The following is a 16,799-nucleotide window of genomic DNA, read 5'->3' on the forward strand; positions in this document are numbered from 1 at the left end:
ATTATATTCAAATGGCCGATCAAGTCATTTGTCAGTCTATCTGTTTTCTATGCTCAGCCAAAAAAAAAAAAAATCTTCCCTTTAGAACTCCTATCTACTGTATCAACCATTTCCCCTCCAAAAATAAGGGGAAAAGGATATGCCAGAGACAAGAAAAATTGAAATAGAATACATCAACAGTCTTCCTTCAACGGCAGGAAGAAAAATGAATTTTACAAACAAAAAAAAAGAAATAAAAGAGGGAGAAGGATCAATGGACGGAAAATAATGATCATGGTAGCAGACCTGGGCTCCTATCTCGTAAGTAAATGGTACAGATACTACTCATCAGATACCAAAGTTGGGCTCTTTGAGCAGCTCTCCTTCTGATGGAGTTCCAACATTTTCTGTTCTGGATTACAAAGCCCTACAGGGAAACAGACAAACCATACCTAGATAATAAGAATTTTCTTTTCCTTTGGTTTTCACTACAGGTCTCAACACGAAATCACTAAATACGGCGGATAAAACGATCTCAAACATAGAATTAATCTACATTTAAAATCACATATTTCAAGTCTCGAAGTCATGCCAGATCATTATAAGAATACACACAGACCCATTTTCCCTAGCAGCTACGAATTGTGTTACGCATAATATAAAATTTACCAAGCCTAATTTTGTCATATTTTTGTGTCCGTATCTGTTTCTTGTGACGTGTCAAGAAATTTTAAGCATGAACACTTCAAATTTTGTTATATTACGGTGTCCATGTCTGTTCTTGACTCATGTCTTTGTCTGATCCTACCAACCATGCTTTCTAGCTCACAGGAAACTCTCAAGAAAGATTTGTTTTTCAAGGTAAAGAAATCAGAAACAATAGCCAAGAAAACAAACTCTACAATACAAACTCCTTCGACCAGATTATATAACATTTTTGTGGGAGGCGAAAAACCAACCTGAACACTTTGGAATATCCAACACAGCAATGAATGTGGGCGTACAGTCTGACGCACACAGCTCCTTATTATTTTCATGCTTCACGTTCATTGCGAGCATCCAAGCTCCAATAGTAACATCCTCATTGCTGAACATCCGGAAACTGTGATTTAGATTAGAAAAAGGGAGACTGATTAACCTCAAGATAATATCAATAAGGGGGAAGGTACTGCTTAATGTCTGCAACAACCTCAGCCCTTAGTATTAAGAGGAAGAAAATAAAAGATTGAGAGACCTCAGAAAACTGTTCTTTAGAATATTAAATTGAATATCATGAAAAAAAAAAGGCAATAAATTTTCTACCAATTATGGAATGACGACATTGATCTGAGGAGAAAAATACTGAAGCAATTGTAAACTTAACCCTCTTCACAAACTCAAACTATAATTAATTAAGGACCAAGAACCGTCATCTCTTCCAATCAATACGTTATGGATATTAACTTGACAATAGTTGATGGCAGATATAGAAATGATTGAGGACATACCAATCAGAGATTGTAAACATGGTGATTCAGAACAAAAATTACAAAAGTTCGCATGCCTGAATCCTAAGAATCATGAGAGCATCAACTGTCACTTCCTACAGTAAATTAGCTAAACAAGTATACTATAATTGACAACTCATATTTTATGAATTATAATAATATTCAAGTAGGTAAAATGGCTAAAAAACTAAGTTGTGGAGACGGTTTTAAACTTACCTGTCATTCTTTAGGGCAACCAAACTAGCAACAACATCAGCAGAAAGTGCATATATAGGTCCATAGGAATGAAGAAAGTACTCAGTTCCAAGCAAATAAGATAGAGGCTCATACCTGCAAGATTTTGTCAATAAAATAACTCTTTTAGCCAAGTGCTGTTTATGATTGAAACCTTTAATGTCAGTGTAGCGAACGGGCTATACAGCACAGTTGGTAAACTACGATGCTTTAAAAGTTTCTATAGTTCTTCATAAAAGGTTATGACCAGGATAACAGTGCAGCTGATATATGATGCATGTAGAAGTAAGTTTATGACCAGAAGTTTTAAATCTCTTCAGTACTAATTATGAGTATTTGTAATCCATGCTTCTTTCCAGGTAATGAGGATCCTCAAGCTACAATGGAAGTTCAATACACTTATCCCATGTCATGACAGGCGCAATTACATGCAAAAAAGGGTGAATTAGAAACATCTTTAGAACATAAAGGCATATTAAAGACAACCCAAACAGAACTAACCATTTGAGCTTTGGGTCATTGATAACAGGACCCTTTTTCATGCATCCGATGTAAGTCTGAGGGTGGTTTCGCTCTTTTGCAATTAGTAACGAAAGGCGATCTGTCAATAAATTGAAAATGAACAAAACATGTTGATTAGGGAAACGGGCCACACCTCAAAGAAAGTTCTTAGATGCATCGAAGATGAGCCTTATAAAATCTAATCACCTGGCCTTAAATATATATCATCATCAGCTTTGACATAGAAATCAGCTTCAAAAAGTGCATAGGCAGCTTTGAAGAAAGCTAAGCTGTAAAAAAATAGAATACGCAACTTAGCAACATCCTACAGGCATAAAAGACATTCATCCAAATATTATTAATACTAACGTTTTGTATGGAAGCTTGCTGTACTCCTCTTCAAAATCCAATTGAATAAAGTCATCATGTTCTGCAACTTCCCTCTGTAGTTCTGACATCTTCGATTTGTCATTTGTTCTCCCAATGATAAACCTGAAAGCTAAGCCAGTAGCTTCCTCCAAACTGCAAGCAATAGGCTGTTAGTAAATCTGTGTCAACTAAGTGATTCAACTTCCTATTTCAAAGGAAAAAAAAAGTGAACAGTGCCCTTTGTAAGTTGAAATGTTCAGATAAGCAAGCTACACTGAGGACAAAAACACTAATTGACAGATTTTCAAGCCCAGATTCCATCAGAACATCTAAACCAACAACTAGCCTATAAAAGCAAAAACAGCACATGCAGCTGCGGGGGTGAAATTTCCTTGAATTACACTATTATCATATCAAATTCAATCCCTCCTCCCCCAAATGAAAAAGAAAGGGGACAAGTTGTCAGCCGATGCGTATTAGTGGTTCAGTAATAAGATTCACTAACGGATTTAGAATAAACTTGGACATTTACTTTTGTCAGCCGATGCGACTTGAGGCTTTCTGCAAATTTACACCATTTTTGAATCCAGATTCTCTCATTATGTCCAATTCTCCAACAGAAAACAAATGCACTTCATATGCCATAGACGCACTGCGTGATACTACATCTAGATGCTGAATAGAGTCTATATTAGCTCATATAATACAGAATAGAACATTGAACGAGCGAAATTTTCATTTAATATGCAGCCAACAGCATTTTCCAAAGCCTTAAAAAATATAATTGAAAAAAAAAAAAAGTTGTTTCAGTCAGATTCTCAAATCATTCATTTTTCTTTAAAAGCCCAAGGTTAAGTGGAGTTTATTATGGTGAGATCCGAATGTAACAGGAAAAATGAACTTCCAACGCAATGAAAGATCTATAGCATACCGTTCGAGCCCTTGCCGATCCGGAGGCATCCAAGTCTTCCTCAATGCTTGACGCCTACCCGCAGATCCAAACCCAGTCTGAATACCCACAAATCCCATAACTTTATGCCTACTTCCGGGCCCGCCATTCCCATTGCCATCACCACCGGCGCCGTCACCACCTCCACCACTGTGTTCCCAAGTTACTCGAATCGATCTGGGGTGACTATTCAAGCATTTATACCCCTGAATCGGCCTTAAAAAGGCGGTAATTCCAAAAACAAAACCTGAGACGGCAATCAAAAGGGAGGAGATGAGAAGGAGCGCGGATCTACGAGACGACAATGGAGGTGTACGGCCGTGGAAGGACTTGGGGGAGGAAGACATGACTCATAGAAACCCCAGAACAAGAAGACCAGGCCCTATGAAGGGGAAATGAGGATGAGTGAGCGGTGAGAGTTTGGGATTTGATTCATGGGACATGTGAAGTGACGCTGCTGTACTGAACGAGAGAGATGAAGAAAGAATCTCCATTAAGGAATTAATGAACTAGAAAGTTCCAATATCCGTTATTGACAGTTAGCCACAATGGGCCTCGGGTCTTCTTTCATCCTGGGCCAACTGATCAGCTAACTGAGAACTTCTATTTTTCTTAGGCCTGATTGGGCTTCACCAAATATCTTATCTTATCTAGTCTAGAATCTCACAGAAATAAATTCACGACCATTAACAGGATTGGGTCTAGTAGAAAGAACTAGTTTCTCATAACATGATAAACTAAGATTTGAATTTCCATTGGGAAAGGTGCTTACATTTAGTACCTGATAGTGTCTTGAATAGGATTATTTCTAATAAGAAGATACCTATGTTTTACTCAAAAAAAAAAAAAAAATCATGACCAACAGAGATTGGGAAAAAAGCTAGTCCCTTATAATGTAATGAATCAAATTTTGCTGGGAGAGGTATCCATCTTTTGTGCCCGACAGTGCCTTGAACAAAATTGTCTTTAACAGAAAAATACTTGTGCCTACAAAAAAAAAATGCAACCAACAAATTATATGAAAATGACGTGCCGCCCTTGCGTTGATGACTTATTTACGTTTTGATGCATAAAATAAGGTCTAGAACTTTTAAATGGTAAGATAGTTGGCTTTACTTGATGAATCATATGATAAGAAGCTGCTGGCAATAATATGCGTGATCTATTTTCATCTCGCAAGAATTTGTGGTAAAATATTTGACTTTATCTTGTGTAACAATAATGTGTGTGATGCATTTTTATCTCACAAGAATTTATGAACACTTTGTATTATATACCCCATTTAATCTCGACCATGAGATGAAAGCCCAGCCTGATTTGACAGGTTACTCCAGCAAACCAGTTTTTTTATCAATTCAGCTAAAGGTTTTAGCCTGGTCAATATATATTCTTCCATTATTGATCTTCAAATGACATCACTTTGAGTGAAAAAAAAAAAGAAGTCTATTTGTGTGTTTTATCAACTCTTTTTTATTGAACTATGTTGGTTTACATATGAATATTCCATTTACTTATGAATTAACATCTTTTCTATCTAAATATTGCTCTTTTCGTAATTATATATGAAGATTTAACTCCACCACTGACTTTTGGACCGTTGTCGTAATTAGTTTGTTAAGCGATTTGATTTTCAATGACTCTTCCCAATCTTCTTCTGTTTAAATCATATCTCTGTGCTCAAACTTTTGTCGAGCACTAAATATAAATATTTCTGTTGGCAAAATTGGAATATTGATTCATGAGAGGCTAATTCCTTTCGTATTCTATATAATTGTCCTCCCACATATATAACACTTTTTTTTTTTGGGGCTACTGTTGAGGATCGGCTGAGAGGCAGCTTAACAAATGAAACAGAAAAGAACAAACATATGCGAACAAGTTCAACCAGATTGTCACTGAAGCTCGCCGCTATCCATCCTTATCCATGGAAATGTAGTGCAGATCGTTTTATCCAACAAATTTATACCAAATGGTAAGGTTATCTGCTTGAACGTAACTCATTTAACACACCTTACTTTGCCATCCAACTTGATCTCACCAACTCAACTAATAGAAATAACAAAAAGCTAAGGATCATATTATCATTCCTAAATAAATTGTCATTTTTCTAACATAATTTTTCTCATCAAAAAATTTTGGATCATCATCTTTTTTTTAAAAAAATATATATTAGGGCCCTTGGAATCAATCAAGATAGTAGTATCGTACAGTTGGCAAATTTCTTTTCTTTCTTTCTTTTTTTTTGGGAAAAAAACAAATATTAGTTTTTTTGCCTACAACCCTTCCTTTTACCCCATTTATACCGCATAGGAGATAGAACCCATATCCTGCCCTATGCAAGGGATGTGGGATACCTTTTTCCTTTTTTGCCAGCAACGTAATTACAAGCTGTTGGCACAAATATTAGATTATAACTTACTAATTAAAATTAAAATAACTTACTGTACATAGAACCATTTTTTTTTTAAAAAAAAAAAGAACCTTTTCTTTCGGCTGAAGCCAATTTTAGCTATTGTAACCAGTCCCTTGGTTGGACAGTTGCTCAGGGCAATTATACATTGATCCATTAAGCACAACAGAATAACTGAATAATGTTGCTTACCTATGAAATATGGATGGAGTCTTGATACTTTGATTTTGATCTTCCACACAGGAGCTCAGTGTGTGTGTGTGTGTGAGCGAGTGTGAGAGAGAGAGAGGGAGAGAGATGACTATTTTCAAGTCTAGATGAGTGCGACGGTAGACTTGTAGTTGTAGAATAGTCTTGAATTGTTATAATAAATAGCATTTTATCTACACGCATATCTCATTGCATATCTAGCAAATAGAACATTCAATCTATCTTAATATAAATATGGGAGGGGGGGGGGGACTGAACTCTCCATTTTCCTTTGAGAATGACCGAGCCAAAACTGAGCAAATTCAAACTTTAAAAACGCTCTCCTTAACAGTGAACTTCCTTATGCAAAGGCAAATTAAACAATCTTTCCATGAGTGTTAAGCCTTAGCAATCTCCGCACCCTTGCTCACCAACAATTAACTGTCATCTCCAAAATACAAAATAAAACACGTATCTTACCTCTTAAACAGGATAATCAGAGTATGGAGAAGACCCCTTAATGAATTTTGCCCTTCCTGCTCCTAGCAGCTTGGATCTGATCTGCAAGCGAAACTTCTTTCCGCATTTTTTCCTTCTTGATAAGCTCCAGATCCAATTTCTTAGAGTTTGGAAAAATGGAATTCAAATCTTTTCCTTCCCCATCCCCTTGATCACTAGTGTTCTCCCTTATGCGAAACTAAAGACAGGACACACACAGCATCATTAGAATCTGTAGGTAATGAGGCACATTGCAAACATAGAACAACGGGGTCAAGGGGTATGTTAAAATGAATGTATGCATGGTAGCTCTATTTGATAGGCGCTTGTGAGCCTTATATACCAGACCCGGAAAATGACAACTGTGACAAATATCTATAGGCTAATACTTGGGTAAAATTCTTTAGATGTGGTTGTTAAGGTTAAAGGAACTTTTTTCCGACCAACCATCACATTAGTTCATTCAAAAGAACTTGCTGCGCCATAATTTTACTGGAAAATCTCAACTAGTACATCCTCCCATGGATATTCACGAGACATATACCCACTTACACAGATCTTTTCCTCTCTTGTTCATAGCCAAACCATCATAGAATAACAGTTCTGTATTTCGTAAATGTTAATTGAGGACTTAAGAGTTCCTAAATGACGTAGGAATCAAGTTACTGAACTTCTCCTTTCTTAACCTACACAAACATACAGAACTTTTATCCTTCAAAAATCCCCTTTCATTTTTGTACCGGGAAGAAGTCTAATATTCAACAGATAAACAACACAATCCAGGACTACGTTCATTTTTCCATATATATATGAGCATGTTATTCCTATTTTCAATTGGCTTTACAAAGTTGCGCGCGCGCGCGTGTGCACATGGCCCATGAATGAGGAAATTTGAATCCTTACCTTTAGTTTTGAGGCAAATTTAAAATCCAGAGGAACCTCTAAGTCACCTTTGACTTCCTTTGCTCTTCCATGTGGTTGAGTCTTAATATCCCAGGGGGCCTTGGCCCTCTCTTCGTGCTCCCTTTTCTTTTGCATAAGCATCACCTTTCTTATTGCTTTTATCTGTGCTGCTCTATCAGCTCTTATCCTTGCCATTTCCTTCGCCTTCGCCTTTTCAGCAGATTGCTGAAGCTGATGGTGCACAGCCATTTCTTGTTCTATCTTTTCATAGCTATCCCAGTCTAATTCTCGCTCACCTTTCCCTCCACTTCTAGCTGCTTTGGCTATGCTTATAGCCCATAACTCCATGAATTTCTTTGCTCTGGCAACAGCGATCTGCTTTCCTTTTCCCTTTTGCTTAGCCCATAATAGCTGATGGCGCTCCAATTGTTGTTTTATCTTATCATAGCTATTCCAATCTAGCTCTTCTTGGTCAATTCCTCCTTCCCGAGCCCCATTTGCTATGCTTTCTGCCCATGAAAGGTAAAACTGCTCCTTCAATCTCTTTGATTTCAAACGCTTTTGCCAAACACGTCTCAGTGAAGAACTTATTTTTGCCTTGCTTTGATCACTGCAGAGAAATTGATAGAGATTGAGAAAAATGCCGGAAAGGTCAACCCAAGATCCATTTCAAATACTAAACCAGTAAGTGCAGAATTCCATTAGCTAACTTGAGACTTAAGACATCATGCCAGTAGCTATCAGGTGCACTGAGAACATTTAAAAGATCAGTATGAAGCAGAAACATTATATTAGAATAAATTTTCCTTTATTAAAATTTAATGTTGAGTATTTAATGGGCTCCAAAAATCTAACAACTAATAAGGTTTGCAAACACAAATTAGATTTGAACTAAGAAGATATTATCCAGTCGTATCAAGGATAGAAATTAAAAGCTATATTTACTATCCTCGCTATGTATTCTTAAAAGGGTAAGTACACATTGTTTGAAAAATGAGCTCACACGTTACTCCAAATCAGGCAAGTGGCAATAACCAAAAAGCCCAGAGTCATTTTGCAAAATACTGAATAGACTGTTAATCTGAGAACTATAATTAGTTGCATTGGCTTTTCTAAGCCACTTAATGAACAAAGAGTGAAGTGCCAATGTTACAAGCTTATTGGCTATGTTATTTCAGCACATTTCCAAACAACTACTTGTTTTTATCTTTTATTTTCCTATTGAAAAGCGCAAACCTTTCTACAGAATGGGATTATTTTCTTCTTTAAGCAGGCAAGCAGACAGATGATTTGATGCATGGCAGAGCAGGCATGTTTACCTATGAGTGCGAGGATGTTCAGACATCTTGTTTCTAACCTGAAAATTTGTCAAGATAGGGAAAAAGTGAATATCATTTACTAGGTGAATCAAAAGCAAGGAATTAGATGGTGACATAAAAATATCTGCATTTTCTTTTATTTTCTTCTGTTTTGTTTGGGGTGAAAGTTGTTACTTTAGGTCCTGTGACACTTCAAAATGACAATCATTAGTGTTTAAGAATAAAAAAAAATTAAGAGAATTGTCATGCACTCATAAGGCTTGTCATGTTATCGACAACTATAAGTGAGGGCATATTCCAAAAACTGCAAAAATTTCTTACATGACATCACCTTAGGGTCTCTCAATGCCTCCAGTGTTCTTTGCTTGATTCGCTCCCTGGTCTCTGCATTATTTGTAATACCAGTGTTTCAAAATTAACCAACCAAAATATGCACCAATGTTCATTCATTTGTAATTTCTAACTACCTGCAGTGTGTTTCCTTCCTTTGTTCCAAGGCACTTTGCCCTTGTTGGCCAGTCCTATTTTGGTCCGTCGAATTCTCTCCCTAAGCATTTTGCTATCCAGAGTTTCTACAGAGTTGCTGCAACCAAAAACTCCGTTCCCATTGTTCAATATTGTCTTTTCAGATGAATCAACACTGACTTTTGACTGATTGTACTCACCAGCATCAGACGCCTCTCCATTGTCAGCAGCAACAACCAGTTCCCCAACAGGGCAAACCCTTTGACATGAACAAATAAAATCTAATTTGGGAGTTATAGTCTTCGCAATAGACATTTGATGATGCACTTTCTGTGGGCTTGGAGGATTATGAGTGAAATCCACCACATTGCTCAAAAGTGGCCTTGAATCAATGTTTGAAATATGATTCAAGGGAGAAAGTAAAGCAGACATTCCTCTGATAGGTCTATAGGATAAATTCTTCATTAGATAAATTGTGATACACACAACAGACGGCAATCTGATGCATCAATTTCCATGCATTTGGATAAATAATCAACTACTAATGCCCTAGCAAATAAATTTCGTACAAGTCAAGTCCTCCACAGTTTGTGACTTTGTGATGTCAAGACAATGTCATAGTGGAGGAGTAATTAAGGGTCATAGGATAGAACTCCAATCTCATTTAAACAAATGCATGAACATTAAGAGGCAAAAAGCACGAATGTTGTTTTTCCTCCTTCTTCTACAAAGCAGGTGAATAATGAACTGTCAGCAAACCATAAGAATCCCGACATATTGTTTCACAAAGCTGAAAAATTAAACGGTCAAATTTCAAGGTATTTTATACCTAAACATCGTGAAGTTCGTTGCTTTCTTTCACTCTACAAAACTAAACGACGCTGAGAAATAAAGGACAAATTCACCATTCAAACCAACCATCTACAGTTGAATCGACCCTAACATCATCCATTTGAAACTAAGAGAACTTTTGAAGATGAAACAACGTTAAGGCACATACTGTCACTAAATTCACCGCACCAAAATACTATTATTACTTCAATATTCAAATTCAAACATGAGAAGCACACCAAAAAAGACTAATTGAGTTAGCACGAGCACAGAAAAAAACGGAGCGCGCCAAAACCAGAGACAGAGAATGAGCTTACAATGAATTGAAGGAGAGCATTGGAAAAGTAGGAGACCCCGAAAACTGGAGAAGAAGCAATTAGCAACTGAAGTTGAAGCTCAGGCCCCCAAAAAAAACAAATGAAGGTGAAGCTGAACCCAGATGTCTGCTTCTCAAACGGCACCTAATCTACAACTACAATAATTCTACATTTTCCTAATGAATGGGAAGTAATCCCTTTCCTTCATCCTTTCTCTCACTTCGTTTTCGTTTTACTTTTTCGTAGCCTGAGAATGCAAAGATAATTCAGTCAAAAAGAGAGGGGAATACCGATAAAACAAAATGACCTTAATACCCTCATCTTGCTATGTATGTTCTGCGGGGCTGCAACATTCTTGCAGTATTGTTCTATTCTCAATCTCGATTCAGTGAAGCCTGAAGATCTGAGTTGAGAGTGAAAATTTTAAGATGATTTATCGTCACTGAGTTTACCCAGAAAACAGGGTCCATCAAGATAAATTTCATATTCTTCTGTTTTAATCGATCTTACATACTTTTACTGCTTAGAGACTCACCGCCTCTCTCTTTCTGGATGAGCAAAATCAATCGCCTCCTTCCCTCCTCTGTTTTCTATCCTTTTCCCAACAAAATCAACCACCAGTATACTAACATATTTAGTTGGGAAAATCACGAGTAACTTCACCAAAAAAAATTAATAACTGATCATTTTCTCCGACAGAAGTTGTCAGTTGCATCCTGTTTTAACGAGACATTGGTGAGCAGGGAGCCCATTACCCTTTTTTAACCTTTTATATTTTTTTTCTTTAGGCACACAGGCATTTTCTCTTTTTGGCAAAGACAATCTTACTTAAAGCATCTTCATATATTAGATAAATATAGACACCTCTTTTAACAAAAAATTAAATTTTGGTTCCTTTCATTATAAGTAGTGAAATCATTTAGTACAAAATATTAAAAATAAAAATAGAAATTAAGATTGGAATTAAAGAAATTTATTAAAGGAGTATTTAAAATGAAGAATTATTGTTATATGGGATTGGACAATTAGGAAATATCATGAGAGTGATAGTATTTCATGATCTCATCTTCGTGAATTTGTCTAATATGGTATAATAAGTAATTATTCATATAAAATATCTTTTTAATAATTTTTTTCAATTACAATCTAAATTCTTAATTATCTCTAATTTTACACCTATCGTAACAAACCGTAGCTAAATGTTCTGATCTCATAATCTTTGTTGGGTCAACTGATATTTGTTTACCCGCTTTTACGCTGATGGAAGATTTTAAAACTGAGACACCCAAAAGAAAAAGCTGAAAATCAGAATTTATAAATAAGAAGATCAACTACTACATGATCTTGATGATGACAATCATCTTTGCATCGATAGTAATTTATTTCTTTTTCTATGAAGTTCAGAAATTGCATCGATAGTAATTTATTTCTTTTTCTTTAGTTTTCTGTGGATTTGGTCCTCCTATATATTCATTTTTTTAGTTTGTCCAATAATCAGCACCTTAATCTCCAAGTAACTACTCTAACTATGCTAAACTTGATCAGATTCAACCCTGAGTTCCTTGTTAATTATTTGTTCTTATCCTAAATATAAGAAGTAAATAATTGAATTAAAAAAATTAGTTAAATTAGTTACTTATTAAAAAAATGTGTGTCAATTAAATTATTGATATTAAATTAATCAATATTAATAAATTATCATACTCAACACATGAATTTCTATGAAGTTCAAAAATTGCATCAATAGTAATTTATTTCTTTTTCTTTATTTTTCTTTGGAGTTGGTCCTCCTATATATTCATTTTTTTAGTTTGTTTAATAATCAGCACCTTGATCACCAAGTAACTACTCTAGCTATGCTAAACTTGATCAGATTCAACCCTGAGTTCCTTTTTAATTATCTGTCCTTATCCTAAATAAAAGAAGTAAATAATTGATTTAAAAATAATTAATTAAATTAGTTACTTATTAAAAAAAATGCTTGTCAATTTCTTAAAGTATTCTTTTTAATTATTTGTATTGAAAGTTACTTTCTCCATGGAAAATTTCTCCGTATATGCATTCAGAAAAAAATTATAAATACATTTAGTATTAAAACAAATTTTTCTGTTAGCTATTACATTTCGGGTGAGTATCTGCATTATAAGACTCGACTTTTTTTTTACCCCCCATTCTTAAACATTCCATTTGGCCATAATTAATCCAGAATGTCAAATCAAGAGACTCTTACAAGCTAAGATTAATAACAATTCAAACAAAAGAAAAATTATACGTGTATTGACTTCTTGATTAATAATCAACCCTATCTCAAATAATATATAAAGAAACAAGTATGTAGGATAATTTCCACCATCAAAACAATCAGAAAAAGCCAACATAGTACTCCATTGATCTCATCATGGAATCCAAAGGTGACAACATAGTTCCGTCCGAGGAACACAAGATACACCTGAAGGAGAAGGAGCCTGTAAAGGAATCACCGACATATAAAGATGAAGATGGAGAGAAAGAGATCAACAAGAAGAATAAGGAGGAGAAAGAAAAGAAAGGTAAGAACCTTCGTCACAGAAAGACATTCTGGGTTTGTTTCTCCAATGTAGAGATTGGGTCGAGGGTGTCTTCTCATGATGGAAACAAGAAGAAGAAGAAGAAGGAGCTTGGTGAAGAGTTCAAAGTCAAAGAAGAAGGGATCTTCTTTTCCAACGTTGAGATTGAGCCTGATGAAGAAAGGGAAAAAGTCCAGATGCTTGTGGAGAAATTGAGGAAGAAGTCTTGCTTCCTCATCTGTTGCTCCAACATTGAGGTGGGCCTGTGACATAGGAGCAGTCATTTTAATAATGTTCATGATGTTATATAAATTTGTTTGAATATTTCTTTAGTTTCTCTTTTATTTGGTCTGCTTGTTGTGCTTAAAATTTATGTTATTAGCTTTGGTTTGTTTGTATTGTAAGTTGTAATAAATCGTTTGTAAGCACCACTTTCTTCTTGTGTTTGGAGGTTTATGTTTTGAGATTTGCAGTCTACTCCTTTTATCCTATTTCTTATAAAATATACATCCAAAATACAACAATTTGGTTTAAATACATTTTAAATTCAAAAATGTTTTTTTAATAAAAAGCAATTGTAAAGTAAAAGAAACATGTTCAAAATAAGAGAGTTTCTACGGAAAGAACCCTTAATATATATATATATATATATATCATCAAAAAGTAACAAATTATTGATATTAAATTCATCAATATTAATAGCTTATTATACTCAACATATAAATTCCTATGAAGTTCAAAAATTGCATCAATAGCAATATATTTCTTTTGCTTTAGTTTTCTTTGAATTTGGTCCTCCTACACATTCTGCAAACTGAGTTAGTTTTACTCAATGCATGCTTGGCTCGCTCAACTTAGCAAAAATGTAAACACAGTTAATTTGTGAATTTAACCGAGTTTTCAACTAGCATAACAAGTTTAAGAGCAAGTTAATACAATTTTATAAGGTATGAATCTACAAATAATAATTTAAACAATTTTAATAATATTATTCTTAATAATACTAGAATGTATATGCGGGCGCGTGCAAGTGAGCATTAAAACCATGGTGGAATGAGTCAAGCTTATGCTTAAAACAAAGTCGCATTAAAAATAAACACCTTAATGCCCACGAAACTACCCTGCTATATACTAAACTTGATTATTCAACGTCAGTTGTTGTACGTATATTATATGCATATGGTTCGAGATTTTAAATTTTAAATATACCCCATGTCTTATTCAATGAAAGCTCCAGAATGGCAAATAATACAAGCCAAAATTACACGTAATTTACTACATACAATATGTTTCTATTTATTTTTGTCTCTAATTGGTGACATATGCACATACATAAAGAATTTAAGCAGCCCCATCACATATACAAATATATAAAGAATTTAAGCAGCTTTTCTGGGCTGAGCTTATCATATCAAACAAGCCAGAAAATAGACCAGATCGGTGTTCATCGATCTCATTATGGAGTCCAACAATAAGATAGCCTATGACATAGTTTCCTCCGAGAAGAAGCCCTTGATCGAATACTACTTCGAAGAGCCTATCTTGAAGGAATCACAAACATACAATAATATGGCTGAAGATGAAGAGAAAGATCAGAAGAAGAAGAAGAAGACAGATAAGAAGCTTCTTCGTTTCAGAAACACATTCGGGGTTTGCTTCTCCGCTCTTCAGATTGCGTCGAGAGTATTATTAGCTATATGATATCCATATATATACTTCAAAAACATCCTGATCTGATTCTAAATTAAGACTCTTATATTTGGGACAGGAGGAGTGCTTGTTCTAGTATTGTTAAAATCTGCTATATGTATGTGATGATATTCTGTTCTGTATTTTACCCGATATGTATGCTTTTACCTATATATGCATCGTCGGTTGTGTGATGCTGATGAGAACGGGAGATGGAGAAGGGTTGCGATGAACAATATGATCAAGGTCAAATATGGGCTCTTGTTTTACGATGATGCATACTCATAAATTAATCGTGGGCTCTCCCAACAAGAATTTGAATCTTGATTCATCGTGTTGGGAATGACTCATTCTTTTCATTAGACGTAAACTCATTGATTAGTATTAGTTTTATTTGATATGTTTATTAAGGTTTTGGGGTTTTGTAATAAAAAGTTATTTGTACACAATTATGTTCTTCCGAGCAAGATTGGGGTTGCTGCACTAAGTTTACTTAAATCAAGTTTCTTATATTTATGATATTAAGTTTTCTAATCACACACGTTTATATGTCTTATTTTCAAAATATTAACATTTAAATTTAAATTCAAATGAAACAAAAAAGGATACATGATCATGTATGATTGAAGAACTTGAACCAATGAATATAAGGAACTGAACTTAAATTTTTTCCTAATAGTTATGTTCAATACTTGTATCTAGAGGCCTTTAGCATTAATTTTTTTCCTCTAAACTAGTGTTGTTTAATTTGATATTTCTTGACTATATATTCAACAACTTTTAATTAATAAATTTTATTGAGAATCATTTTGAATTATTACTTTTAAAATTATTAACTGAATTTCTTCATTCATATAAAATTGTTAATAAATTCTTATAATGAGGATGACAAAAAGAATTTTCAGCCAATACATACAGTGATATTGGTAATTATGATATCCTTTCGTATTTATTACTGTGGGGATGTTTCATCTATATATGATGAAAGAAAGTGAAATAGAAAAGGTAATTTTATAAAAGAAAAATTTATTATATCCATAAACAAAATTTGAATATTTGTGCTAAATAATAGTCATAGAGACATAATAAATAATAAATATCATATATAAAAAAACTCCAAACAATCACATGATTTTGGATAGAGATGAAAAAAGTCAAAGAGCAGGATTTGAAAGAACAAAACTTATCTCGTTGCTTATATCCAACACATCCAGTTATCCTATTAATAAGAGACATCTTTTAAAATATCTCACATATATATGATACAACCAAGATCTTATTTAGTTTTTATTTTGATTTTAAATATAAAACCTCAATCCACTTTGTCTCTCATATTTATACATTTTTTTTAAAATAGTCATTCTAATAATAGTAGTTCTAACTAATATATTTCATTAGTAAGAATATTTTAAGAAAGACAATACTTATTTATTACAAATAATTAACTTAATTTATTTATTTTTAATATTTTCAAATTAGTCAACTAGCTCTTATAATTAGGATCGGATGTAGCACTGTGGAAGTTGTTAATGATGATTTGTAGATATTGTACAGATGGCTTTGATTGATAGGACATCTGTATATATTGGATGTAAGCAACTTGCGGTGAGTTTGCTCCTTTTTGAAAATATGCGTCCTTGTCCTATTATTTTACATTTTGCCACATACCTAGGGGTGTTTGGATAGAAACAAAACCATAGTTTCAGAAGTGCTTTTACGGATTACGAAGTAAATATGTGGAGGAGGTTACCTTGTTTTGCAGAAAAGTGATTCTGAAACCTAGGTTTTGGTTTTGCCAAACACCCCCTTAATCCCAATTTGTGTCTCATAATCTTGCTTTTTCCCCCGTTTCGTCTAATATAAAAAACGCAACTAAATTTTTTTTTAATCTTTAAATGTACAGGAAAAATACCACGTAGCATAAACTTATTGGTAGATGGATCAAATAAAAATATATTCCCTCCCGTCTTTAATATAATACCTCATTTAATTTTTATTTTGGTCCTAAATATAAGACTCTAATCCATATTTACACATTTTTTTAAAAGTAGTCTTTCTAATAATGATAATTCTAATCAATACATTTCATTAGAAAAGACATTTTAAGAAAGAC

General features: G+C 34.1%; 2 protein-coding genes across 3 annotated transcripts; both read right to left on the reverse strand.

The window, feature by feature from the left end:
- Positions 1 to 212: 212 nt before the first annotated feature.
- On the reverse strand, positions 213 to 3,967 carry LOC114714899 (probable beta-1,3-galactosyltransferase 14). Its single transcript, XM_028899689.1, has 7 exons — positions 3,502 to 3,967; positions 2,571 to 2,723; positions 2,409 to 2,491; positions 2,202 to 2,301; positions 1,683 to 1,796; positions 939 to 1,081; positions 213 to 406 (listed from the first exon to the last, which is right to left on the reverse strand). Exons 1-7 carry the CDS (start codon positions 3,864 to 3,866, stop codon positions 321 to 323), a joined length of 1,044 nt encoding a protein of 347 aa, XP_028755522.1. The 5' UTR covers positions 3,867 to 3,967; the 3' UTR covers positions 213 to 320.
- A 2,303-nt stretch (positions 3,968 to 6,270) lies between these two features.
- Positions 6,271 to 10,708, reverse strand: LOC114714897 (uncharacterized). 2 transcript variants are annotated; one of them, XM_028899682.1, is made up of 6 exons: positions 10,452 to 10,708; positions 9,306 to 9,748; positions 9,170 to 9,222; positions 8,839 to 8,876; positions 7,520 to 8,129; positions 6,271 to 6,815 (listed from the first exon to the last, which is right to left on the reverse strand). In XM_028899682.1, exons 1-6 carry the CDS (start codon positions 10,469 to 10,471, stop codon positions 6,636 to 6,638), a joined length of 1,344 nt encoding a protein of 447 aa, XP_028755515.1. In that variant the 5' UTR covers positions 10,472 to 10,708; the 3' UTR covers positions 6,271 to 6,635. The 2 variants fall into 2 exon arrangements, with proteins under 2 accessions (XP_028755515.1, XP_028755516.1); XM_028899683.1 differs by lacking the exon at positions 10,452 to 10,708 and having other exon boundaries at positions 9,306 to 9,421; positions 9,504 to 9,568.
- Positions 10,709 to 16,799: the final 6,091 nt, after the last annotated feature.

The sequence above is a fragment of the Neltuma alba genome, unplaced genomic scaffold (genome assembly GCF_004799145.2).
Source record: "Neltuma alba isolate B1F8T4 unplaced genomic scaffold, ASM479914v2 tig00011549_pilon, whole genome shotgun sequence".
Taxonomy (NCBI): Eukaryota; Viridiplantae; Streptophyta; class Magnoliopsida; order Fabales; family Fabaceae; genus Neltuma; species Neltuma alba.

Bases quoted from the DNA above. Each gene is read 5' to 3' on its own strand.
- LOC114714897 (XM_028899682.1), bottom strand. From the start codon at position 10,471: ATGCTCTCCTTCAATTCATT. The intron at 9,749-10,451 runs GTAAGCTCATTC...TTTATCCTATAG, and splicing joins ATGCTCTCCTTCAATTCATT to ACCTATCAGAGGAATGTCTG. The intron at 9,223-9,305 runs GTAGTTAGAAAT...CAAATAATGCAG, and splicing joins AGGAAGGAAACACACTGCAG to AGACCAGGGAGCGAATCAAG.
- LOC114714899 (XM_028899689.1), bottom strand. From the start codon at position 3,866: ATGTCTTCCTCCCCCAAGTCCTTCCACGGCCGTACACCTCCATTGTCG. The intron at 2,302-2,408 runs GTGATTAGATTT...ATTTATTGACAG, and splicing joins TGATATATATTTAAGGCCAG to ATCGCCTTTCGTTACTAATT. The intron at 1,797-2,201 runs GTTAGTTCTGTT...AAAATCTTGCAG, and splicing joins AATGACCCAAAGCTCAAATG to GTATGAGCCTCTATCTTATT.